Source organism: Pleurodeles waltl, chromosome 4_2 (genome assembly GCF_031143425.1).
Source record: "Pleurodeles waltl isolate 20211129_DDA chromosome 4_2, aPleWal1.hap1.20221129, whole genome shotgun sequence".
Classification (NCBI taxonomy): Eukaryota; Metazoa; Chordata; class Amphibia; order Caudata; family Salamandridae; genus Pleurodeles; species Pleurodeles waltl.
This window is the reverse complement of record NC_090443.1, coordinates 328,729,236-328,756,073: the sequence shown is the minus strand read 5'-3', so window position 1 is coordinate 328,756,073 and position 26,838 is coordinate 328,729,236. Positions and strand designations below refer to the sequence as shown.

Here is a 26,838-nt window from a genome sequence, read left to right as displayed (position 1 = left end):
TTGGCATGGTTACCCCTACTTTTTGCCTGCTATCAGTATGCTTTTTGCCTGCTAACCAGGACACCAGGGATTGTGCTCTCTCCCTCTAAATCTGGTTACCTAGGACTTTGCACATCCCATAATTGGCATACTGGTGCCCCCTTATAAGTACTTAATATATGGTACTTGGGTACCAGGGGTTCCCAATGGGCTGCACCATGCATTGTGCCACGCATGGGAGCCAATGCAAAACTTGTCTGCAGCCTTGCCATTGCAACCTGCGTGAAAAGGTGCATGCACCCTTTCACCACAGGTCACTGTACTAGGTCACTGTAAGTCACCCCTATGGTAGGCCCTCCTAGCCCAGAGGGCAGGGTGCAGGTCCATGTGTGAGGGCATCCCTGCAGGAGCAGAGGTGCCCCTACGAACTCCAGACCACTGCACTGGACTTTATAAGTGTGGGAAGCCATTTTATCAGTTCACTGGACAGAGGTCACTATCTGTGTCCAGCTACATAATGGTAACGCCGAACCTGGGCATGTTTGCTATCAAACATGTCGGAATCATACCCCCAATACAGTTGCCAGTATTGGTTGTATGATTTCATGCTCTTTGGGGGCTCCTTGGAGGACCCCCAGTATTGCTCCTACCAGTATTCTGGAGTTTTCCAGGCAACCCATGCTGCTGGCACCCCTCAGAGAGGTTTCTGCCCTCCTGCTGCTAGACCAGCTCAGGCAGAGGAAGGCAGAACAAAGGATTTCCTGTGGGAGAGGGAGGTTAACACCCTCTCCCTTGGATAGGTGTTACAAGGCTTGAGAAGGGTAGCCTTCCCAAGCCACGGGTATGCTTTGAAGGGCACATTTGGTGCCCTCCTTGCATAAACCAGTTTGCACCAGTCCAGGGACCCCCGGTGCCTGCTCTGGCACGAAACTGGACAAAGGAAACAGGAGTGAACACTCCCATGTCCATCACCACCCCAGGGGTGGTGCTCTGACCTCTTCAAAGTGGCCACTTGATTCTGCCATCTTGAAACTAAGATGTGCAGAGGCCCATGGGAGCATATGAGTGGCCAGGTCAGGCAGGTGACGTCAAAGACCCCTCCTGATTGGTGGTCACCTTACTAGGTGACCAGCCCCTCTTTTAGGGCTATTAAGGGACTCCCTTGAGGGTGGGCCCCCAGATTAGGCGTGCACGATTTCACCAGGGCTCCTCTGCATCGTTTACTTCATCTTCTTGCCACTGAAACTGCAACTGGACTCTTCAGGAACCGACAATGTGCAACTTCAGCGATGACTCCGATTTGTAACATTGTTGCTCTGGCTCCTTCCAGCAACTGCAACATTTCCTCAGCTGTGCATCCTCTGCGGTGAGCCTGCACCAAGACGCAAAAAGGAATCTCCCTTGAAGGAGTCACTCCACCGCATCTCCAGGCTCCTACTTCAACGACAGTCGGCTGCGTGGATCTGCTCTCCTCTGGAACTGCATGAATCCTGCATCATAGGTGATGGTCTGGAGTGGTCCCCTTGGTCCCCTCTGTCAGCTGTCCAACTTATGCGACGGTAAGTCCTTTCCTCTCCTTGTAGGACAGTACCCCTCTTGCAGCTACCAAGGCCTGTTGGGTCCTGCTCCAAGGGATCTTCAGGTTCTGTGTAGCCCCAGCCCCCAGCACTCCATACTGCCAAGCACAGTCTCCTCTGTGCTGCTCCAGCGATGTGGGACTCCTCTTCAGGTGTGCTGACTGGGACTCACTGTGACCTACTGTCCCTGCTGCGAGTGGGTTGCCTGTGGGTGCTGCAACTGCCGGGGGGGGGGGTTCACTCGGATTCCCATCCTTGGGCGAGTCCCCTGGCCTTTGCTGGTCCTCTTCAGCCTTGCAACTCTTCTTTTGCTCCTCTTGCATTTGTCAAGGCATGTTGGTGGTTCTTCTGCACCACTATCTGCGACCCGACAACGGACGCGGGACACCATCTGCACCGCTCCAAGGACTCCTCTTCAGCTCCTGGGCTCGACAGCTGGTCATCTTCTTCCCTCGTCATCCTGGTTCTGCATCCACAGAAGGGTGGGTAGTGGCTCCTGCCCCCACTGTACACTGCATTGTGGCCTGGACTCTGTCGCTTCTTGTGCAGGTCCTCTTCTACTGGAATCCACCTTTGGTGTCTTTTTGTCTGGTCATGTTCTCCTGCTAGTTCTTGGGAAAACCAGGTACTTACCTCTCCTATTCCGGTAGTTGGGGGTCACTCTGATACTCACCTCTTGGGGTTTCTATTTCTTCCAGCTCCCCTCTAACAACTCTGCATCCTTGGGTGGGGGGCTGTATCTCACCTTCCACTTTCTTAGTACATGGTTTGGCCGTCCCCTAGGGCCCTTTCTATTTTCACTACTGCCAATGCTTGTTGTTTTTATGCTATTTTGCTGATTACTATTGTGTATACAATTAGTGTGTACTTACCTCTAGTTTGGGGGGGGGGGGACTGCCTATAAGTATTCTAGTGTTGTGATACTATAATAAAGTATCTTTTTGTAACACTGTGTGATTCTTTCATGTGTGATAAGTTGCTGTGCGACTATAGTGGCATTGCTTTAGCTTTGCAGGTCTCCTAGAAAAGTCTTGGCTGCTCATCCAGCCACCTTTTGAGAGTCATGGCTTCCTAGACATTGCCTTTTCTCTAATAGGGGATACCTGGACCTGGTATAAGGTAAGAACACCATAGGTGTCCACCGCACACCAGGCCAGCTTCTTACAGAACCTTCTTTGAAAGGAGCCATAAAACGTTTGGCTTGACACACACACTCCTTGATAGCTTTAGGGTGCATATGTCGACACATCCCGAATGACAATCTGTCATCCCTCGAGCAGAGGCATCAGACATCTTGGTGGTCCGTGACAGATATCTGTCCATCACATTAGCTACAATGTTTGAAGCCCAAGGTTTTGAGTGGTAACCCTGTCCCCTTGCTGCACCAAAAAGGTGAACATTTTTTGTTAGAGAAAAAATCTGACAAGATGGAAAGCATAGTTCAAGGCCATAGTGCCATGTTGAAAGATGAGAAAGAAAAGCGGAGTCAACGCCACCTTCTGACGCTAGACATTATTGCAGAAGCTTTCCAGACCACAACTTGCATCTGGGATATTCAAAGATGAGAAATCTGTAGGTGCATGTGTCCAGCAGAAATATACTGCAAATGGATAGTGTGATGGTAATTGGAGTTTTGGTAAATGCCCAGTTAGATATTTGCAACTTTAGGTATGGAGGCATCCCGGACACTCTGGGCATGGGTAAGCAAGTAAATGCCTCAAATTTCTTAAGAGCCATGCTATGACTACACTTGATAGTTTTCATTTGATTTATACCTATGTTGTGTGGCACATGCAGTTCAATTCAGAGGACCAGGGAATACCTCAGTGACAAAATCCAAAACCTGATCACCAGGATCCTTAGAGAGGGGGCTTTAGAACTGCGCAAACTATCGTACTTCAAGCGCAGCAGTTTAGGGACATTGGTCTTCATGTTCCAGGCCCAAAGCCTAGAAGAAACGGTCTGCTGAGTTAAGAAAAGTTAAAGCCTCTGCTTGCCTGGGTGCTATAAAAATCTGCTGTTTAAAAAGCTACCTCTCTCTGTTGCTCTTTTACATGAGTCCTTTTGCACGATGCATTGCACTACAAGACATTTCAGTGAAAGTGTGCTATACAAATGTCCTTACTCAGCTATGGAAACATTCTGAATGCTGCTTTCTACCACAAATGTCTATGTCCTAACATGAAGCAGCACAAATCAGAATTTACTTCAGATCCTAAGGCATACAGTGTCTGCACAGCAATACTAAGTTGCTGGCTGAGCAACTGAATCTCACACACCTGCTGCTCCTTAGTCCTCAACCCAAGTGAAGTTAAATGAGTGGATGGCAGACCCCTTCTTTCGGAGCAGATACTTCACCTCATCCCTGAAACCTTTTGGAAGAACCACAGCCTGCCTCGAATTTCATAGAAAACTTTGAAGTCCTGTTAATGGAACTATGACCTGTACAGTTAAGCACATATTTGTCTTAGGCTCATCCCCTTCAATCTACTCCACTCTGATCTACCCCACTCCACTCTATGCTCCTCAACTCTACGCCCCTCCACTTCACTCTACTCCATTCCAATCTGCCCCACTCTACTTCAGTACAATGTAACCCAATCTACTCCAGTAGGCCCAAATTTACCACACTCCACTCCAGGCTACACCACTCCACTCAATCTACCACAATCTATTCCACTCACCTACCCCAAACCACTCTACCCCATTCCACTCCAATCTACCTGCCTCTACATCAGTTTACCACACTCCACCCCAATAACCCCACTCCAATCTACTCCACTCCAGTCTCAATCAATTAATCAATCAAATATTTATAGAGCACTCCCCTGTCCATCACAACCCCGGGGGTGGTGCCCAGAGCACCTCCAGGTGGCCACTTAATTCTGCCATCTTGAATTCTAGGTGGGCAGAGGCCCCTGTGAGCTTCTGAGTGGTCAAGTCAGGCAGATGATGTCACATCCCCCTCCTGGGCTATTTAGGGTCTCCTTCTTGGGCAGATCCTCAGATTCAACGTGCAAGATTCCAGCAGGACTCCTTTACATCGTTTACTTCATCTTCTGACCATTGGGACTGCAACTGGACCCTCCAGGAATCGGCAATCTGCAACTCCAGTGACGACTCCGCTTTGTAACATTGTTTCTCAGGCTCCTTGCAGCAACTGCAACATTTCCCTGGCTATGCATCCTCTGAGGGTGAAGAGTCCCCAGCCTGCACAAAAAGCAAGATGGAATCTCCCTGGAGTGAAGGAGTCATTCCCATGCATCCGACTGGCTGCGAGGATCTTCCCTCCTGCATAACTGCGTGGATCCTGCAACACAGGTGGTCTGGAGTGCTCCCCTTCGTCCTCTCTACCAGCTGTCCAACTTGGGAAACGTTAAGCCCATGCCTCTCCTTGCAGGACAGTACCCCTGTGCTCTTGGAGCTACCAGTTATTGTTGGCTCTTCTTCCAAGGGATCTTCAGGCTCAGTGCAGCCCCGGCCTCCAGCACTCTTCCCTGCAAAGAACAGTCTCCTACCTGCTGTTCCAGCAACGTGGGACTCCTCTCCAGGTGTGCTGAGTGGGCCTCATTGTGACTCCTGTGCCTGTGAGTTGCCTGGGGGGCTGCATCCTCGACTTCTGACTCTCCTCACTGCTGAGGTGCACCTGGGACTCCCCTCCTTGGGTTGAGTCCCCCCCGGACCAACCTGGTACCCAGCAGCTCTGCAACTCTTCTTTTACAACTCTTGCCTTTGCCAAGGCTTGTTGGTAGTTTTTCCACACCACTGACTGACTGCAACTCTTCTTCGAACGTGGGACATCGATTTCATCACTTCTGGAACTCTTCTCCTGCCCCTCTGTTGCATAGCCAACTCCTGGTCTTCACTGTTGACCTGGTCCTGCATCTCCAGAAGGGTGGGTAGTGGCTCATGCCCCCAACTGGACACTCCAACTGGAACTGGACTTGATCCCCTTCATTTGCAGGTCCTCTTCTGTCAGAATCCATTTTCTGTTTCTTCCAGTTTTTCTTTGGTCTTGCACAGTCTTTTTACTAAGCTTACCTGTGTGTTTTAGGGAAAAAACAGGATTTTTCCTCTTCTCTCCTGCTCGCTGGGGGGCACTCTGGTACTTACCTTTTGGAGTTCCTAGTTCCTCCAGCTCCCCTCTAGAGATTTCACTTCCTTGGGTGGGGGACTGACGTTGCATTCCACTTACTTAGTATATGGTTTGGTCTCCCCCTAGGGTCTCCAGTATTTACTGTTATTTCACTGTTTTCTATTGCTTTCTATGCCAATTCCTGACTTCTAATGTGTATAAAATAGTGGATCTACTCACCTGCTAGTAGACTACTACCTATACAGTATTTTAGTATTTATGTCACCATAATAAAGTTCCTTTATTTTTGTAAAACTGTGTGGTTCTTTCATGTATGATAGTGCTGTGTGACTATAGTGGTAGTACATAAGCTTTGCATGTCTCCTAGATAAGTCTTGGCTGCTTATCAGCTACCTCTAGAGAGCCATGGCTTCTTAAACACTGCCTACACCTCACTAATAAGAGATATCTGGACTAAGGTGATAACACCATACTCACCACACACCTGACCAGCTTCCTACACACTCTACCTCAATCTACCCCACTCCACGCTCCCACAATCTATCCCACTCCAATCTACCCCACTCCATTCTACAACACACCACCCTACACCAGTCTACCCCACTCCCTCCAATCTACCCTACTCCACTCCATACTACCCCAATTCAAATCACTCCAATCTCACCCATTCCACCCAATCTACCCCACTCCACTCCTATCTACCCCACCCTAATCTACCCGACTCCACTCTAATCCACCCCACTCTACCCAACTCCGCTCAACCCCAATCTACCACACGACAATCTACCCAAAGCCACTCTATGCCAATCTACCCTACTTCAATCTACCCCATTCCACTCTAATCTACTGCACTCTACTCCGATCTGACCCAATTTATTGCACTCCAGTCTACCCCACTCCATTCTAATCTACCCAACTTCACCAGAATCCAATCTACCCCACAACCCCCACTCCAATATAACTCCAACCCACCCCATCCAACTCCACCCCACTCCACTCCACCCCATACAACTCCAATCTACCCAATCTACTCCACTAGAAACTACCCTGATTGATCCCACTCCAGTCTACCCCAATCTATCCCATTCCAATCCACCCCATGTCACTAACTTTTAGCTGAACCGAACAGCCGCCATACTGCACTGGGGTACAACATGGCTAAAATACATTGCCAAAGCCAATAGCTTCTGCATGGGTGAAATGCAGAGAGTGGGTTGAAGCATTGGAGACGGGGTTAGTCTGAGAATGAAAGACGGCCTCTACACAAGTGTTTGTTTCTCCAGAAATCAAATGTAAAGGGTCTGAAAGGAAACCAGGAAACAGCTGTAGAAAAAAGATCCTCATGTCCATGAAGCCAGAATTCACAAGTCCAAGAGGCTTTACTTAGTAGAACCCAGACTAAATATTAAGGAGTTAATTTGTCATCTCCCCATTGTAGTGCAACAGAGAAGTCTAGAGGAACACACAACTGTCAAATAAAAATGACAGCCTTCCTATGTGCATCACTGCCTCAAGAGGATCGAGCTTTTCATGTTTTCTCAGTCCCAGAGCATAATACCTGTGGCAATAGTCACCCAACGAGAAACATTCTTTGGTCTCCAAATCAGAGCTGTGGTTAAAGACGCCGACTTCTACTTCATGTTGCTGAGCTATCATCTACTGCTACGCTTACCACACCGCACTGAACTGACCACAGCCTAGTGTTACTACTCCACTGTGATAACGCTGCCAATGCTCTAAACACTGCCTAATTAAATAAATCGACTTAAAACATTCAATTGTTCCCAGTGACACCAAGAATACCAGTGAGACATTACACTTTCTTCCAAAAACATGCTTAACATTATCCAAAATGCTTACAATTCTTTATTCTAAACTGTATACCAAACAGAAACCTGCGCTGAAGCAAAGCAGAGCTGATCAATCAATCAGTGTTTAGAAAGCGCAGCTACTCACCCGTTAGGAGGTGGGGGAGTGTAGCGTGTACCAGAGGTGGATTAAAAAAAGTAATGTCTTCAGTTCCTTCGTGAAGCTGGGGAGGGACCGGTTTGTCTGATGTGGATGGGCAGAGCGTGCCAGGCGTTGGCTGCAAGGGAGGAGAAGGAGCATCCTCCTGTTCTGGTGACACAGACTAGAGTTTGCTGCAAAAATCCGAAGCAGGTTAATCTAGGCATTGGGTGCAGAACAAAGGAATACCAAGACCTTAGGCATCTACCAAGTCTGTCAGGTCCCAAGAAAAATCCAAAGCTAAAGCTCTTGAAAGCAGCTTTACAACCCCATCTCGAAACAATCCTTATTAGGCCTTTTTCTAACAAAGGAGAGAGAGCTATGTTCTAGTTTGATCTTGCCAATGATGAATAATCATCATGTGATCTCCAATCCAGCATGGACACAAACCTCCCTTCAGTGGAAATTCCTTCATTAGTTATCCCAATAACTGCCTTAAATACGTTAATGTGCCTACAAACTGGCCACCTGCCACAAGGAAGAACTTTTCAAGAACAAATATCTTAATAAATGTTTGAATATAAAACCAGTTCTTTCTGAAAACCTTTATTAAACAATACAAATCAAGCTCAACAGTCAAGTAGTGAATGTCGTACAAAGAATACTTTTTCTAAAAAAATAAAAAAAAATCTGTGAACAAGTTAAGCCACTTCCTTTCAGCGTGCAGACTACATCCGTGTTAGGCACCTTCTGTTCAGCATGTGAGATTATTCATATCCACTGTGAAGACACTTCTCTTTCGGAGGCGTCTCTCCCTGCTATATGGTCTAAGGTTATTTCCTGTCACCAGCTCCTCCTCCTTTCGCCTCTTTCTGGGCTTTCTCTTCTTCCTCCTCACAGAGTGAGTACAACAACTGGATCTCCGCTGCGTGGTCGTCACCTTCGTGGCTGGAAGCAGAGACAAAAAGAGACACCAATTACTTATCTTCCATTCATTAGGCTTTGCTCATGGGTATGCTGAAGAATCAACTCACGTGGCAGGTGTCTCCAGGATCATTGGAAGCCCATCCAAGCGTGGCTCATTCAGGATGTGGCGGAAGCCATTTAGACCAATGTGACCCTGCCCAATGTTGTGGTGCCTATCCAGGTGACAGCCCAGGGCACCTGAGTGGAGAGAGACAGGCCGGGGGTCACGGCATGAGTTCAGAGAAGCAACCCCCTCCGCAGTCATCCACCACTCAAATCCTTCACCGCAATTAACAGCAGGTTGTAAACTGCCCACTGTGACATTTCAGACTCGAGTACTGAACTTTGATTTCCGCCTTGACCAAAGCATCTGACTCTGGGCACATCTCATTGCTAATCTACCTATGCCTCACTTCCATTACCTGCTCCCCTGTGGACACACTGTGACATTACCTTAATGGTACTCAAGGAAACTAAAAACCCCTCCCATCCAATGATGAATTTTAATAAGTGATACTCACTAAGAACATTTTCTAAAAGTACCTCCATATCGTTCTCAAATAAAAGTATGAGATTGGGTCAGTAAGCCCCTCAAGTGTATACGCACAAACTGTGCACACCCGATTTTTTTTACATATATTGTCCTAGTCAGTAAACTAAATGTATGTTGTGGGGTAGGACATGCTCAAACTGATTTGCCGTTTCCTCAAATAGAAGTTAGCGAAATCAGCACCCAGCCCTACTCCCAATATTCCCATTCTATGTATGAACTAATCTTTCTCTTTTCAAGTTTTCACTGTGAGCGTGTTCAGGAGCTTGTGTTACCATAAAATGTAAAAAAAATGTAAATTAGCACTTGTATAGTGCACTACTCACCCGTTAGGGTCTCAAGGCGCTGTACTCATACCGCTATGGAACCCCTCCTGGCTTTTCCCTCTGAGGTGCCCACTCCTGAGCACCCCCAGGGTGAAGCCAGGCATCCAAGCGCTGTTGGGGCCGTTGTGGAGATTAAGCAAGCTATTGCCCAGAGTTGCAGAGTGGGACCCATGAATTAGATTAGGCACCGAGGCGAGAATTATCTGGTCAAGGGGAATTGAGCCCAAGACCTGCCGAAGCGGGACTTGAACCCTGGTCTTGAGCCAGATCTCTTCTTCAGGGTCTGCCGCTCTAACCATTGAGCCACACTTCTAGTGCCGCCCCTGCCGCAGAATAATCAAGCCTGTCTTGCCCATGCATGCAGTGAAGAAGCCATTTTGATGTACCTGAAAGCATGTTCTATCAAAAGTACCCTCCCTTATAAACAGCACCTTAAGATCTCATCTTCATATGAGGTCCCACGTGTTGATTATTTCGGACCTCTAGAACTTTGTAATGGGCAGTTTCTTTTGTGTGTTCTCTGAAAATGTAGAGGCAGCATACACACCTTATACTCACATGCTTAGAATATTCCTCGCTGCTGGAGAGGTCTAAAATGGGATTCAGATAAGCAAACCATTCCAAAAATACAGTGTGAGCAGAGTCCCTTTCACAAAGCAATTTTTGAAAATACAGTACTCTCATGACAGGCTATTCATTTTGTGGCAAGGTAGGAAAGGGTCTGCAGATTAGCCATCTGAAGTTGAGGGCACCTTAAGGTGATCACTTTTACTGATGGCAGGGTCAACTAACTCACAGAACATGCGAGTGCAGAATTAGAGGAACAGAACTAGCTGGTTGTGTGGCGTCCACAATGAAATGCAGGCTGCAGATGACAAATTCCAACACCAACATGCACTCACCTTTGGAATCATTAAGGTGCAAAGCCTTCAAGTAATTCAGCCCCACTATTTGGCTGAACTCCTGGAGCATCTTATCTAGACCGTCCTTCTGTGAAAGATCATGACCTGGGGAAAATAAAGTAACCTTGAAAACAAGACTTTCCTCCCACAGCATGGCAAGGCATACACACTTTCGAACCCCATTACATGCCCCCCACAGCATCCTCCTGTAGACTGTCCATTCCACCCAACAGTAAAGGTAGCAACACACCAATATTAGCTCACCTGCCGCAAAAGCGTGGCACGTGTCAAGGCACACGCCCACTCGGGATTTATCTGCCACTCGATCAATGATCCCACGCAGCTCCTCAAACCGGCCTCCCACAGTTGTCCCTTGGCAGCTCATGTTCTCCAAAACTTTATTCACAGAAAAGAGGTGGGGAGAGAGGAGAAGAAAAGACAGAATAAAAGAGCAAGCAAAGTTTCGGATGAACGAAGAAACCTATAATCCGTGCCGAAATGTTCCGTTTGTCATTCCTAAACTGAGCTTTAGTGACTGGCACTTTGTTAGATAGTCTATGAGCTAGATGGATGGGTTCATAGGATTGTTACAGAAAAAGTCCAGGGTGACATCAAAGGTTTGGCACAGAGATACAAAGATTATGTTGGCAGATCGCACAGGGATGCATAACCTGTTGCCTCCAGGGCCAGTCTGGCTCATAGGACTGCTTAAGGACATAGACACTGTTACCTACAGAGCTTACATTTGTTTCAGGTATTAGCACCAGGATACAAAGCCCATTAGCACTTCTTCCTTATGGGCTCAGGAGACTGTAGAAGGGAAAGGGATACAAAGGTTGCCACGTTTACACCTGGGCAAAGGGACTCTTGACACCGGGTCACCTGAAGTAGGGAGGACAGTTTAGACATAGTCTCAGCTGACTTCAAGGTGTTCTGATCACTTCTAGGTCAGTTACCTGTTGTCACTCCCTCCACCTGACTGTGGGCATAGTTGAGACCCTCTGCAATGCGGTCCAAGCACTCGTCCACAGACATGGCACCCACTCTGGAGCCTGGGTGCAGATTGTAGAGTGTCAAGCCCAGCTGCTGACAGCGTTGCATCTCCTCCACCAGCATGGCTTGACTCTTCTCACACACATCTGCAAGCGGGAAGATGGCAAGAAACATATAAACCTTGTACACTGCCACATATCACAAAACTCTATATATGCAAGAATGAGTAATGCAGAGTGTCACTTCCTGTATGTCACAACAATAAAAGTAGAAGGAATAATTGATAACTAACGAAAGGTGATGTCTCAACCATCTTCTTCTGCAAAGAGTTGAGGGCTGGAAACACTGGATGTATAAGAAAGAAGATGGGATACATGATTTCCTGAAAATATGTGATATCCTCAGCAATACAGATTTTGTATATATTTGCGAGGTTTATACCATAGCTTTTAAATGATTACCAGGTTTGGTGTTTACAGGGAAGCATTTTTAAATCTTAGAAAGATGCTTCTGCTACTAAATGAATGCAAACAGACCACGGAACCCCTATCGCAGACAGTGTGCATGGACTGCTTAGAATTCCTCTCTTTGGAAACACTGTTGAGCACTAAGGGCTATTGCAAGGTTCAAAACAAATGGTTATGTTCCTCAGATTCGTATCCAGAATAGATAGGAGATTTGTCTAACGCCCAAGCTAATATTGCTTTTGTGCCACTGGCATGATTATTCAGGGTGCAATTTGCACATGCAAACATTCAAGCAGCAGAAGAGGTCTGTCAATAATGTTTGGTATGCTTAAAAGTTTCAAACGCAGTGTTCCTGCAAATGTTAGAACATTTTGAGATGTCTGGTGTGTCCTCTAATGATGCAGTGGACAAAAATCAGTACTGTTCCATATGCACACTGTCGAGAAGAATCACTGATGGAGATCTCATTCTGACTAGCCAGACACTCCCTTCAAACAACTTAGTGTACACATAAAGGCACGGGTAGATATGGTACAGGGCCCTTCATGTTGAGGAGTACCTCCTTATCTGTGCCATGTTGGATACCTGGCCTTGGAGAGCCCAAGTTCATGAGGTAGGGGCTGTGTGGGAGGATGAACTTTGGCTGGAGACTGTGCTCTATGCAAGCCAGTCGGAAACGCTCTGCCTCTGCTGCATCAAGTGGCTTACTAGACCAGGAACGTTGGGGACGCAAGAAGAGTCCCAGTGCCCTGGCACCAATCTGACCTGCATGTGCGACAGCTTTCCATAGTCCACCTGAAAGAGAGAGAAACAACAAGTCTAGGTTGGATAAAGCTAAGCATTGCTCTTACAGCGAAACCCACCAGTAAGGGTTGCTAAAATAACAAAATCCCAGTTAAAGTGATGAGGGAAGAACACAGCAAATGTACCGTTATCTGTTATTATTTATATTGTTTGAGTCATTGCTATACTCCTTATTGGTGGAGCACCATATGTAAATGCATAGTCAAAGGAGAACCAAGCATTGCTCCTTAAATTATCACCTGCTGGAGGGGCTTAAAGTGCAGAGTGCTGCCTTCGAGGACTGCAAAACTCAGCCACAAGTCCACAAACCAGCATTAATAGGTTCTGGTCATTTTTGGACCTCTCTCTGGGTTTGTGGATCATGAAATTAGTCCAGGAATCCCTTTTTTTGCCGAACGCCCAACAAGGGATCTTGACCTTGGTACGGTCATGGAACCATTGGCTCAGGGTCCCTAATCCTCCACTAGGGTCTGCAAATCCTAAACATTAAAAAAATAAAATAAAATAAAAAAAAAGGAGCCAAAGGCCAGGTGCAGCAGGGTTTGACTACCTGAGGAAGGTTGGGTGCAGGGCCTGGCTGTGGCGTGGTCCTGCACCCAACCCCTGCTGCACTTGTCTCAAGGTTGTGAGCAGCAGGACTGGGCCAACTGCGCACGGTTGGATGCAGGGCCTGGCGACTCCCGCTGTGGTCAACGGCGGTGGCCAGCTCCCGCAGCCAACACCTGATGCCCATGGTCTAATGCCATGTATAGGTGGGGTTGTCCATAAATTGAAGGTAAAGCCCAATGTTTGTTTTGGCTTATGATATATATAAAAAAGTTACTGAAAATAATAAAAATGAAAATGAAATTATCTTTACAAAACAACCAAAAATCCTCGGAAATGTACAAGTTATCGTTAGATAAACTACAACTTGACCTCTGTCATGCACTGCTAACAACATCACATACGATATTAGTATTAGCACGTTACATAACATCACTGATGACATCTCGAATGACTTAACTGATAAAGTCACTGATAAATCACTAGTGGATAGAGAAATGTGCTTCACCATTGATTTACATGATGTTTCTGAAACGTTTCAGTATGCTATAGTTTCCATCTATGCTTTTATATAGCCCCGATTTGCTCTGCCTTTCTCTTCTTTTCTTGAAAAATTTAGCTTCCTATATATTTTTATTGCTTAGTAATTCAATGACATAGGTAACAAATTTTGACTTGCAAGTTACGTTTTTTGCTACACTCCTTTTTTCTCATCTCCTGGGAAACGGTATACTATTCACTGTATTTACATGCCTTGCAGTTAACTGCATTTGTAAAATATCGGTCGTAGGTGTAGCCAGTTAGATGCAGTGTTTTCGCCAGGGAGGTAATCCCTTATCAGTTTATCTCTGACAGATGGACATTTGTGGTTTTTGACACTGGGTCTGCCACTTATTTCTCTAAACAGTTCACCCGCAAACAAAAAATGGCAGAGCTTGGTTAATGCCATTCTCATCTCGTTGGAAATATTTCTAAATGTTGTGAAGCAGCAGGAGGTTTCTACTTCAGTTTTTTCTTTGCTCTAATTTTTCATACTTTCATTGCTCCAATTTTTGTTCTTCGATCCTTCTCTCTCAGCTTTTGCAAGTGTCACACTTGAACACCTCTTGATTTAAATCTCGTAATCATGTTGCCTTCATCTCCCTGCATCTCAAAACAACAAAAACATGAATTCTGATTAGTCGGGTCTGTAGAGGTTCAGATGGACCACGCACGTGATTTGCAGCCGCAACATGAAAAAAAAAAATTTGCAGCCGCTATTTCAGGACGCGAGGACTCTGTCGCACCATCCTGAAAATATTCAAACAAATATATAGTGTGGACAATGTAGAGATGCTGTGACCCCCATAGCCCTTGTCGGGTGGGGGAGGGGAGGGGGGGGGGGGGCAGGGTGTCCCAGAGTGAGTCCTGCGGGTCCCACCGGGCAAGACCCAAGGAAAAGGAGGAAAAAAAAAAGAAGAAAATGTAGGGTGGGGGATTGAAATCTTTGGTGGTGCAAGTTATAACTAAGTAAATTAAGTGTAACTGGCGAATTTCAGTGTTTTTTTAATTTGTTTTTTAAAGGGTATTGCTTTTCTGTGAATTTCAAAGGTTATTTTTTAACCTAGGTCATAATCTTAACTACCTCACATATAACTCTACTTTAACCTTTTTCAGTGTTTATATATATATATATATATATATATTTATTCACTGAAAAAAAACAATATAGTTAGGCTCAGATTTTACACACACAAAACCATAGAAATTCAGCAGTAAAGGTTAAATGAGTTTAATTATACCTTACACCCCCGCAATGTACTGCTTATGACCTCACATATTACATCACTCATGACAAGGTCAATGACATGACTGATGACATCTCAAATGACATCCCACCCAACACCTCACATGCAGCCAACCCCCACACCACGCAGGTCCTTTGGCCATGCACCACAGGAGGATTGATTGCAAAGTAGATAGTTATAATTAGGACCTAGTTTCCATAAGAAAAGCATTTCTTGATTTGCTAATAACTTTGGCGCGGTTTGACAAATCTTTATACATTTTTCATAACTAATTTGCCATTCACTTCAACTGCTGTCTGGAAAGTTTTGGGTGATCTGTCAAGTGGGGGATCGAGGAAAAGCGGGCGGGGGGGGGACCAAAACGCATTTACCCAATGCAATTTACCTTAACAGTTTTAGATACGACTGCAGCCCGAACCGCTGGACGGCATTACACCAACTTAGGGAGAAAGCTAGATCTTGGTCCAGAAAGATCTTGTTTTGTAATCTGGTATAAATCTGTACATCTGTTCAGTAGTTTTGGAGTTATTAAAGAAAAAAATATTTATGTATATATAGAGACATGGATCCATAAGACAAAGCAATGCTGTAATTGGCTGCTTGCAACATGAGAGAAAAGTTGCGCCTGTCATTTTTTTATGAGTACTCAGTCCGTGGTAAAAAGGGGGTTGGGGGTGTGTGGGGGGAATAAAACGTAAAATTGATAAAAGGGGTCAGGGTAGAGGTACCCTGACCCCATGGGACTGATGGAAGGTTCTGTGAGGGACCCCTCATGGGTAATAAACTGCCCCAAAATGTTTTTTGGGGGGGACACAAGGATCTGTAGATCCTCCAGGGAGCTCAGTGTGCCCCCATATGAATGCGTAACAGGTCCGCGGATCTAGACCCCAATTAAAAAAAACAATACACCCACTCACAGACCCCCCACAAAATCTCTACGCCCCCAGTCACAGACCCACACACATACTCACTTACACACACAATCACACACCCTCTCACGCCCCCATACAGCCACTCATACACCCATTTACACCCACAAAACCACTCGCACACCCACTCAAAGACCCACATAGCCACTCAATACACCCACTCACAGACCCACAAAGCTACCACACCCAGTCAGACCCACAGAGCCACTCTCACTTACACAACCACTCACCCACACAACCCCTTACACTCCCACTCACAGATCCACAAAACCACTCGCACAAGTTCACAGACCCACACAACCACTCATACACACACACACACAACCTCACACCTTCTCACATACCCAATGTCACTCCCACACCCCCTCACATACCCAGAGCGTGGGGTTGGCTGAACATGGGGGGGGTGGCCGCAGGCAGTTTGATTACCGTATAGTAAGTAAATTTTACTTTATGTTTAAAAAAAAAACTAGAAATTCACTAAAAGACAAAGGCTACAGGGACGCACCCTCACCATGCACTACTTATTACCCCCACTACTTATTACCCCTCAGTGATTACATCTTCTATACATCATTGCTAATATCACTGCAACATTTGCAATACAATTATTGATGAGATTAATTATTTATAAAAAAACTGTGCATTGCGGGGGCACGAGTTATAGTTACCTTAGGGCATGAGTTATAGTTTCTTGAGATCAGCATAACTAATTGCTGAATTTCTATGGTTTCATGTGTTTCATGCACTGCTAATTACCCCACAAATTACGGCACGCATGACATCTTCAATAACATCATTGATAATATCAATGTAATATTTGGAATACAATTTTTGACGAAAAAACTGTATGGTAAGGGCGCGAGTTATAGTTACTTGAGGTAACTAACTATAACTGATGAATTTCTATGGTTTTGTAGGATTGAAATGTAAGCCTAACTATAACGTCCCTGTAACCTTTGTTTTTTCAGTGAATATATATATATATATATATATATATATATATATATATATAGAGAGAGAGAGAGAGAGAGAGAGAGAGATACATACACACAAAATCAATCCAAATTGCTCATTCCTCCACTGCAACACAGCAGACTGAGGCGGGGTAGCAGTCCCCAAATAAACAAAAATCAAGCATCTGTCCATCCCAGGTGTTATCCCTCCACTGCTGCCAGGGCAAAGAAAAATACAGCCTTGGCCACTTCTTCTAGGCCAAATGAAGCAACACCAACCCAATGCGTCTCGGAAAAAGAATTTCTTTGTTCACAGGTAAAAGACCCAGAGACACCTTCCATTTTTATTCCAAAGTGCTTTCATATTAGAAACAAACAAATGACGGACCATAAATCAAGGATTCAAAATACTAACAATGAAGTGGCAGCCAATTTAAAGTGGTTACCATAGAATGGCATTACTGAAGGCAGCACTGATTAATACCATAAACATGAAATTGCACCTTGTATTTATAAAAACCTTCTTTAGAGCTGTACATGAGTATGAATTAAACACTCAAATAGTAATTATTGAATGAGTCCCAAGGCCCTCAACATTCACATAGCTTCATGCTTCAGAGCTAATCCCAATCATTAAAGAAAGGTTTTGAACCACATTTACATAAATGAATCACACCCAAGTGGGCATATAAAAATAAAAGGATCCAATAGCTCTTTTGCTTTGCCAGTCTTCAAGAAATCTATAGTACTCATATCTCCTATTATGTCCATCTTAATAGTCCAACTGTCAAAATCTAACACAAAGAGCCACCACACTTGTGAATTAAAACATATACAAATAATTTACAAACTGTACTATTATATAAAGACATCATGAAGACACCAGGCTATATCAAGAACAGATCACAATATGCTATACCACGTCAAAACACAGGAAGTCAAAACAAAACAAAACAAATCAATTCAATCACCAACATGTACTTCCAATTTCTCGTCCATATTAAGCCTTGCTAGGCATCACAGAGCACAGTTATTGCCTCAAACTGCAAGGCATCTCTCCCAATATCCCCCACACATCACAAGGTCAGCACCAAGCACCTCCACCTTCTACCGAAAGAGGTGCCTGCACTTCAACAAAAGGGATCAATAAAGCCTGTATCCTCACAACACCAGGGACAGGGCTTTACTCACTCTACTTCCTCAACCCCACAAAGGATAAATCCCCCAGACCAATCCTCGATCTCAGGCCCCTCAACAATTGCATTCAGAACACTTCAAAATGACGATGGTGAAAAAAATCATCCTCCCTTCCTGCAACAAGGAGATTTCATGATGGCGTTCAATATCAAAGACTTTGTGGTAGGTGTATTACCTTTTGAAGTAAAGACATCTCCTGGGTGTTCACAAAATGTCTGGCAAATATAGCAGCGCACCTTTGCTGGGAAGGAATCAACATATTCCCATATCTAGACAACTGGTTGATGAATAGGAGAAGCAGGATACAGTGCTTAGCACACACACACACAAAGGGGGTCATTCTAAGTCTGGCGGGTGGCGGAGGCCGCCCGCCAGACTTCCCCCCTCCAAAATACCGCTCCGCGGTCGCAAGACCGCTGAGGGTATTTTGGCTTTTGCACTGGGCTGGCGGGCGACCGCCAAAAGGCCGCCCGCCAGCCCAGTGCAAAAACCCTTCCCACTAGGACGCCGGCTCAGAATTGAGCCGGCGGAGTGGGAAGGTGCGACGGGTGCAGTGGCACCCGTCGCGTATTTCAGTGTCTGCAATGCAGACACTGAAATACAAAGTGGGGCCCTCTTACGGGGGCCCCTGCAGTGCCCATGCCATTGACATGGGCACTGCAGGGGCCCCCAGGGGCCCCACGACAACCCATACCGCCATCCTGTTCCTGGCGGGAGAACCGCCAGGAACAGGATGGCGGTATGGGCTGTCAGAATCCTCCATGGCGGCGCAGCAAGCTGCGCCGCCATGGGGGATTCCCAGGGCAGCGGAAAACCGGCGGGAGACCGCCGGTTTTCCACTTCTGACCGCGGCAAAACCGCCGCGGTCAGAATGCCCTGCGGGGCACCGCCAGCCTGTTGGCGGTGCTCCCGCCGACCCTGGCCCCGGCGGTAAGGAACCGCCGGGGTCAGAATCACCCCCAAAGAGTCTCCTCCTTCACACACTGGGTTTTACGATATACATCACGAAATCCCATCTTGTGCCCTACCAGCTGCAGCCTTTCCTTGGCTCCATACTCAACATCCTCACTGCCAAAACGTACCCCAATCCACAAAGGTTTACAGCCCTACAATAGCAGCCTCTTTTTCAGCTAAACCTACATACTTCAGTGCACACAGTAATTTGTCTTCTGGGGAAGATGACATTTTGCATTGCAATAGTCATATACACATGTTTGTACATGAGGCCCTTGGAAGAGTGTCTGGCAGTCCAATGGTCACAAGCTCAGGGTCAAAGGGAAGATCTAGTATTGGTTCAGGCTAAACCACACTACTCTCTGCAAAAGTCGTCAGCCACAAACATGGTGCAAGACAGGCCTTTTGCAGACCTTGTCTACCATGGGCAATTACCACGGATGCCTCTCTGGGGAAGGAGTGCTCATTTCAGTTAACACGCAATACAGGAGAAGTAGCCTGCTCAATACTGGGGTTCCCACATTAGGTTTCTCAAGTTCCTGGCTATACAACTCGCTCTTAAAGCCTTTCTCCAAATCAACAGGAGGCGGGGTTGAGTGGTTCTCATCAAAACAGACAACATGATAGCAACGTATTACATACAAAAACAAGTGGGCATACATTTACTGAAGCCTTCCCATCCAGCACAGAACATCTGACATTAGGTAATTTTCCACAAATTTCACCTAACTGAGGGACTCCTCCCAGGAGTAACCAACAATATTGATGACTTACTCAGCAGTAAACATCAACAAATTCACGAGTGGGACATCCATCCCCAGGTACTTCACACATACCTCCAGCTGTGGGGAACTCAACAAATATACTTATTTGCTAGAGTCGAAAACGCGAAATGCCCAAGCTTTGACGGCAGATACCAACACACACAGCCCATGGGAAATGCACTATGGATGAACTACTCTGATATGTTTGCTTATTCTTTTCCACCTCTTCCACTGCTTCCATTTGTGATCAGAAAGTTTGAGCACTTCTTTCACCCTCATTGTAGCTGCACGACATATGGTACTGTGGAGTCATATGCCATGTCGTAGAGCAGAGTGTAGTGGCAGAGTGGAGTACAGTTTTGTAGAGCAGAGTGAGTTAGAGTACAATAGAGTGTGGTAAAGTGTGACACAATGGAGTGGCATAGAGCGTTTTAGAGTTCAGTGGCATACAGTGCAAATTAGTAGGATGATGTGTAGTGGAGTAGAGTGCAGTAGTATGTTATAGAGTAGGGTGGAGTAAATTGTGGTGGAGTGTCAGAGGGAGTTGCGCAGAGTAGATGGTGATAGAGTGGCATAGAGAAGACTACAGAGTTGTACAGTGACAAACTGGAGTAAAGTATTGTACAGTGGAATAGCTTAGAGTGGAGTAGCATTTGGGAGAGTGGAGGGGCGTAGTGTCAGTGGAGTAGAGGGTCACAGAGCGGGACAGACTCAAGTGGCATAGACTGAAGAGGCGTAGAGTGCAATGTTGTACTCTGCTTTGTCATATCAAAGAGTACAGAGGCATACAGTGTCATGGCAGAGTGGAGTGGCATGCAGTAGCACAGAGTGGAGTAGCACAGAGTGGGGCGGAGCAAAGTGGAGCTTAGCAGCACACAGGGGAGTGGCATAAAGTTGAGTAGCATACAGTGGAATAACACAGTGTGGAGTGGGATACAGTGGAGTGGCGTAGAGTAGATTACCATACAGTGGAGTGGCATACAGTGGAATATTGTAGAGTGGAGGACCGTACAGTGGTGTCACACAGTGGACTGGCCTAGATCGGAGTGGAAAACAGTGCAGAGGGGTACAGTGGAATAGCATTGAATGGATTGGTGTACAGTGGAGCGGCGTACAGTGGAATGGCATAGAGTGGGGTGGCATAGAGTAGAATGGCGTACAGTGGCGTGTGGTGGCATACAGTGGAATAGTGTAGAGTGGAATGGCAGACAGTAGAAAGCAGTAGAGTAGAGCAACTTAAAGTGGAGTTGTGTACAGTAGAACAGCATAGAATGGAGTGGCAGAGTGGAATATCATACAGTAGAGTGGCACATACTGGACTGGTGTACAGTGTAGTGCCGTACAGTGAAACAGCATGGAGTAGCATGACATACAGTGGAGTAGCGTACAGTGGAGTGGTGTAGAGCGGAGTGGTTGAGAGTGCAGTAGCGTACAGTGGAATAGTGCACACTGGCATGAGGTTCAGTGTTCTGGTATACAGTGGACCAGTCTACACTGTAGTGGTGCAAAGTGGAGTGGTGTACAGTGGAGTGGAGAAAGTGGAACAGCATACAGAGGAGTGGCATACAGGGGAGTGGTTTCAATTGGAATCCCATATAGTGGAGGGTTCTAGAGCACAGCGGGGCAGAGTGTAGTGGGGTAGACTGTAGTGGCATAGAATAAAGTTGTGTAGAGTGTACAGTTGAGTAGCGCACAGTGGAGTAACACTGATGTAGTGGCATACAGTGGACTGAAGTATAGTAGAATGCAACATAGTGGAACAGGGTACAGGAGTGGTGCAGAGTGGAGTTTTGTACAACAGAATAGTGTAGAGTGTTGCAGAGTGGAGTACATTGGAGTGGCATAGAGTGGAGTGGCATGGAGTGGTGCATACAATGGCATGTCAGAGTGTAGTGATAGTTGAGTGGCATACAGTGGAGTGGTGTAGATTATAGAGGCATAGAGTAGAATAGTGTAAAGTGTAGTGATATACAGTGGAGTTGCATACAGTGGAATAACAGAGTGAGGCAGAGTGAGTGAGGGGAGTAGAGTGGCATAGAGTGTAGTGGCATACATGAAGCAGACGTAGCATGAAAGTGGGTGCATAGATATAGATGTAATGTGGCAGGAATATATTTTATGAGTGGTAAATGTTCATTTTTGGTAGTAGGTGTAAACAGTTTAAGTGGTGTAAAAGTTATTGTGTTAAAATACTTAGTTATATCTTGTTCTGCAGTATCCAGCTGTACATGGCTATGAGAAGGCAGTGTCTGATTGGATAATGGCAGTCTTTACAAAAAATCAAACAGCAGCAAGGAAGTTTTTACAAACTTTTACTGCATTCGGATCTTAGATATAGGCGAGTATTAGGTTTTATTGTTGTTCCCTGCCTATTACTACTTTATTAAAGTGGAAATAGTTAGAGAAATGTATTTATTATTCTCTACATATTTTTACAGCACTTCACAGATAACTACACAATTTCTTAAAATCTGTTTTAAGTAGCACAGTAATTTATAGACACGCAGTACTCCATAGACCTTTTTTGTAAAGAATTAAATGTTCAAAAATAAAAATACACTATTATGGTAAAACAGTGTAGTACACTGAATTTATAATCTTTTTACTTTTTAATTTTTTTAAGTACTGCAATACCCCATAGGAGGTACTGCAATACTCCATACATTTAAAAAAAAATATATATATATACACACTTATAAATAATTGTCCCTACCTATTACCACTTTAACTAAGTGGTAATAGGTAGAGAAAAAATATAAAACTTATTACTTATATAAATCCAAGGCCCTAACCCAGAACACAGGGATAGTGGCCTTAAAACAACATGGCTGCCTTTAACTTTTGCAAAGGCAATCACCAGACAATCACAAAATGCCTTGTCATAGATGTGTACCTCTGTAGTTTCGTGAAATACCACAAGGCACCACAAAATGTTGCAAATATACTGCAACAGATATCACGAAGGTTAAATGTCTTATAACATAAGATATACTTACCCTACTTAGCTGTAATATCCAAAAGAATCATCCGCGCATCATAATCTACAAACCTGCCACACGTAATGGAAATATGACTGGGCATTTGGCCGCTACGCGAGTACAAAGTCCATGAGAAAATGTATTAGTGCCCAAACAAGTGTCGGGACCCCCCCCCTTTCTATCTTCGCACTCCCTTTACAAATCACCACAAAACCTTCCAACCTCTGCCAATGTTGTAAAAGCAACAGGTCTGGAAAGTGTAGTGGAGATTTGTCAAACGGGGGCAAAGTTAATAACGAGAAAAGATCTGAGGAATTCCTATACCTGGGAGTCCTAGCTATACCGCAAAAACATTGAAAAAACAAAATAAATGATTTGATAAGGCATAATTAATGGCAATCCAAATTGAAAACCAAGATTGGGGAGGTTGAAAAATGACCATACAGCTGTTCGTGCTAGGAATGCTGATGAAATACCACAGTATCTGGAGATGGTAAGTCACATAGTGATCTTAGAGTGACACAGGCTAGCAATTTCACATGATGTAGGATACCTTGGATAGACAGATGTGCTCCAATATATTTCTTAAAATGCTTCTTTTTAATAGATGGCAATGGGTTCTCATCCTCCGCCTTTGCACAGTCCACTGTTGGGTCTCCAGATGTTACAGTTATCCCCATAGACTCTGTGGATGCAGAAAATGAGAACAGTTAACACTGATTTCTGTGTGCCAGTATAGAAGATAAATGTCATTTAAGCATAATGGAATTCAAGATTTCTCCTCTTGGCAGAGTGGGGGTGTATTTTCGTTTTCAAGACTTGCCTGTGGAGACTGATGCTTCAGATCTCTTTCCTGTTCATAGGTGCATTGACATATTAATAACGACAGGATTGAATTAGGAAAGTGCTTGGAAGTTTAAGTTCCAAAGCAACACTATTTTTTACTTCATCAAATGCACTGTAAGGAAACACACAGTTATTGGCAATCATAGTTCTCCACCCTATGTATCATCTTTGAGATTATAATATTACAATATCACCACTGATAAAGGTGAGCCCGAACATATTTTCATTAATACAAAGTTTTTGAAAAATGATATCATAACTAAAACGTTTGTAGAGGAAACATTATCCTTCTTTAGGAGCAAAACTAAATTCAATTTTAAGACTATAAATTACACCAGGCTGTAAAATCAGCTTGTCCCTTCAAAAAACAATAGCAAGGCAAGCAATAATGCCCACAAACATCACCCCAAGACAGAGGAATTTTGACACTACTCCTTAACGGAATCCAGGACCAACCAGAATTTAAAACAGTGTCATTTATTCTGTTGATTTGGATGGAAAGGCTGAAAAAAAAGTGCCAATCAAAACCAATGACCAAATATCTATTTAGTTTCATGGGAAGGAAGGTGGGTGTTTTATGCACTGAAAGAAGATAACCAAAGTTGTTCTGAGGACCCCGTTTAGAGGGCCTCAGGGCAAGCAGGAGCTACTGGGCCCATGCGTGGGGGCTGTTGTGTCAGTTCGTATAGCACACTAATTACCCATGAGGGTATCCAGGCGTTGTGCAGGTAAATTTGTGTGTGGTCCCCTGGGTGTTTAATCAAAAAGCCAGGACTTCAGCTTCTTGCAGAACTGAGGAAGTGAGGAGGAAGCTCTGATGTGCTGAAGGAGGTCATTCCATGTTTTAGGGCACAGTGTAGTAGAAAGAGCGACATCTTGCTCTGCTTTTGCGGATGCGGGATTGTGCGCCAGTGAGGCTGAGCCTAGATGTCTGGCAAGCTAGTTAAAGTGTTTGTGGTTGTTCAGGTATGCTGATCCTGTGTTGTGAAGGGCTTTGTATGTATGCCAGAGAAGTTTAAAATGGCTGTTTTTGTGAATGGGGAGCCAGTGAAGCTTCTAGAAGTGCGGTGTGATGTGGGTGCAGTGTGGGAAGTTGAGCAGGAGTCTTGTGGCGGTATCCTGGATGGCCTGGAGTCTGTGTAGGAATTGTTTGGAGACTCCAGAGTATAGAATGTTGCCGTAGTTCAGCCTGCTGGTGATGGGTGGTTGTATGATGGCCAGTCTGGTGCACTGTGGTAACCATTGGAAGATCTTTTGCAGTATGCTTAGTATGTGAAAGCAGGAGGTGCTCACAGCGTTGACTTGTGCCCTCATGTTGACCTTGTTGTCTAGGATAATCCCCAGATCTCTTCCGTGGTCTACAGGTGTGGATTCTAGCTCCGATGTCTCGGCCTTTTACTCAAGATGTACAAGTTACTTACCTTCGGTAACTAAATATCTGGTACAGACATATTTTAGTTGCAGATTCCTTACTTTAGAATTTCCCCCCAGGCGTCAGACTGGATCCGGAGATTTTTTTCTTTGAGCAATACCTTTGGGCGTCGGTAGGTGGCGTTGGTCCACTTTGCAGGTGTCATTGGCGTCGTAGTTGCCGTGATGATGTCATGAGTAGAACACAGACGCTGTCTCTGCGCAGTGACGTCAGTTTCTTTTAACAACTTTCCACACCAAAATGCAGAGCCACTAAGAACACTGAGATTGGTGCGCCAGAGCTAAGGACCTGAAGTGGGGAATCCCTGTCCCGAGAAATCAGTTCGCAAGCGGGGAGGATGGGTGGGTCGGTAAGGAATCTGCAACTAGAATGTCTCTACCAGATATTTTGTTACCAAAAGTAAGTAACTTTTACATCTGATAGAGGGTTCTAGTTGCAGATTCCTTCCCTTAGAATAGATACCCAAGCAATGCCATCCTTGGAGGTAGGCTGCGAACCAAGATCATACTAGAAAGTCCTGCAGGACCGAACAACCAAAGTAGCCGTCCCAACGGACCTGACTGTCCAGAGAGTAATGTTTAGCAAACGTGTGCAGAGATGCCCACGTAGCTGTCTGGCAGATATCCAGGACAGGAACTCCACGTGCTAACGCAGTGGAAGCAGCAGTCGCTCTGGTGGAATGAGTGCGCAAGCCCTCAGGGAGTTGCTTCTTGGCCAAAGCGTAGCACATCTTGATGCAAAGAAGTACCCATCAAGAGATGGTGCGTTTTTGCATCGCCTTCCCTTTCTTCGCACCCACATACCCGACAAAGAGTTGATCGTCCACTTGGAAATCCTTAGCACGATTTAGACCGAACACCAACGCTCTTTTTGGGTCCAGATGGTGGAGTCTCTCCTCCTCAGAGAAGGATGTGGGGGGTGCGTAAAAGGTAGGCAAGGTGATGGACTGGCCTACAAGAAAAGGCATAACAACCTTGGGAAGGAAGGAAGCCTTAGTGCACAACACCACTTTGTCAGGGTGCATAGCCAAGAATGGAGGCTTGGAAGAAAGAGTCTGGAGCTCACTCAGTCTGCGAGCAGAAGTGATGGCAACAAGAAAGACAGTCTTGAAAGTGAGGAGCTGTAAAGGGCAATTGTGCATCGGCTCAAAGGGAGTACACATTAAGTAAGTAAAGACAAGAACTGAAGTCCCACTGAGGCATGATAAATGGAGTGGGAGGAAATAAATGGGTGAGACCTTTAGGAATCTATTAACAATAGGAGATTTAAAGAGTGAGGGCTGATCGGGTAGCCTAAGAAAGGCCAGAAAGGCAGATAAATACCCTTTAAGGGTGCCCAAAGCAGAGCCCTGCTGGGCCAAAGAAAGAATGAACAAAAGAACCCCAGATAGAGGGGCGGAGAGGGGAATCAACAGATTTGTTGGTAGACCATGACACAAATTTATGCCAATGACAGGCGTATACCGTTTTGGTGAAGGGACGCATGGCTGCCAAGATAACATCGTAGACTTTGGGTAGAAGATCAAAAGTCGTCAACTGCCGCCGCTCAATCTCCACGCTTAAAGGTGGAGATTGGACAGGTTCAGGTGGAGAACCGTCCCCTGAAGCTGCAACAGAAGATCCTCCTGAAGAGGCAGTCTGAGTGGAGGATCGGTGGCTATGCTCAATAGCTCTGAATACCAAACTCTCCGTGCCCAGTCCGCAACCACCAAGATGACTTCGGCCCGTTCGTTCCTGATCTTCTTGAGAACTCTGGGCAGAAGTGATGTAGGCAGAAAAGAGGCCGGAGTTCCACTCGAGACAAAAAGCTTCTCCGAGTTAGTGTCGCCTTGGAAACTCAAAC

General features: G+C 45.4%; 1 protein-coding gene across 1 annotated transcript in view; it reads right to left on the bottom strand.

Annotated features, from left to right (window-relative positions):
• Window positions 1–8,139: 8,139 nt before the first annotated feature.
• Window positions 8,140–26,838, bottom strand: part of LOC138293858 (probable endonuclease 4) — a 207,755-nt gene continuing 189,056 nt past the window's right edge. Inside the window, exons 4-10 of the mRNA XM_069233162.1 lie at window positions 23,272–23,403; window positions 12,389–12,598; window positions 11,300–11,482; window positions 10,608–10,739; window positions 10,344–10,448; window positions 8,634–8,763; window positions 8,140–8,547 (exon numbers count right to left, since the gene is read on the bottom strand). Of these exons, the coding sequence (XP_069089263.1) occupies window positions 8,433–8,547; window positions 8,634–8,763; window positions 10,344–10,448; window positions 10,608–10,739; window positions 11,300–11,482; window positions 12,389–12,598; window positions 23,272–23,403 (1,007 nt within the window). The 3' untranslated portion in view covers window positions 8,140–8,432. The remainder of the gene's footprint in view (window positions 8,548–8,633; window positions 8,764–10,343; window positions 10,449–10,607; window positions 10,740–11,299; window positions 11,483–12,388; window positions 12,599–23,271; window positions 23,404–26,838) is intronic.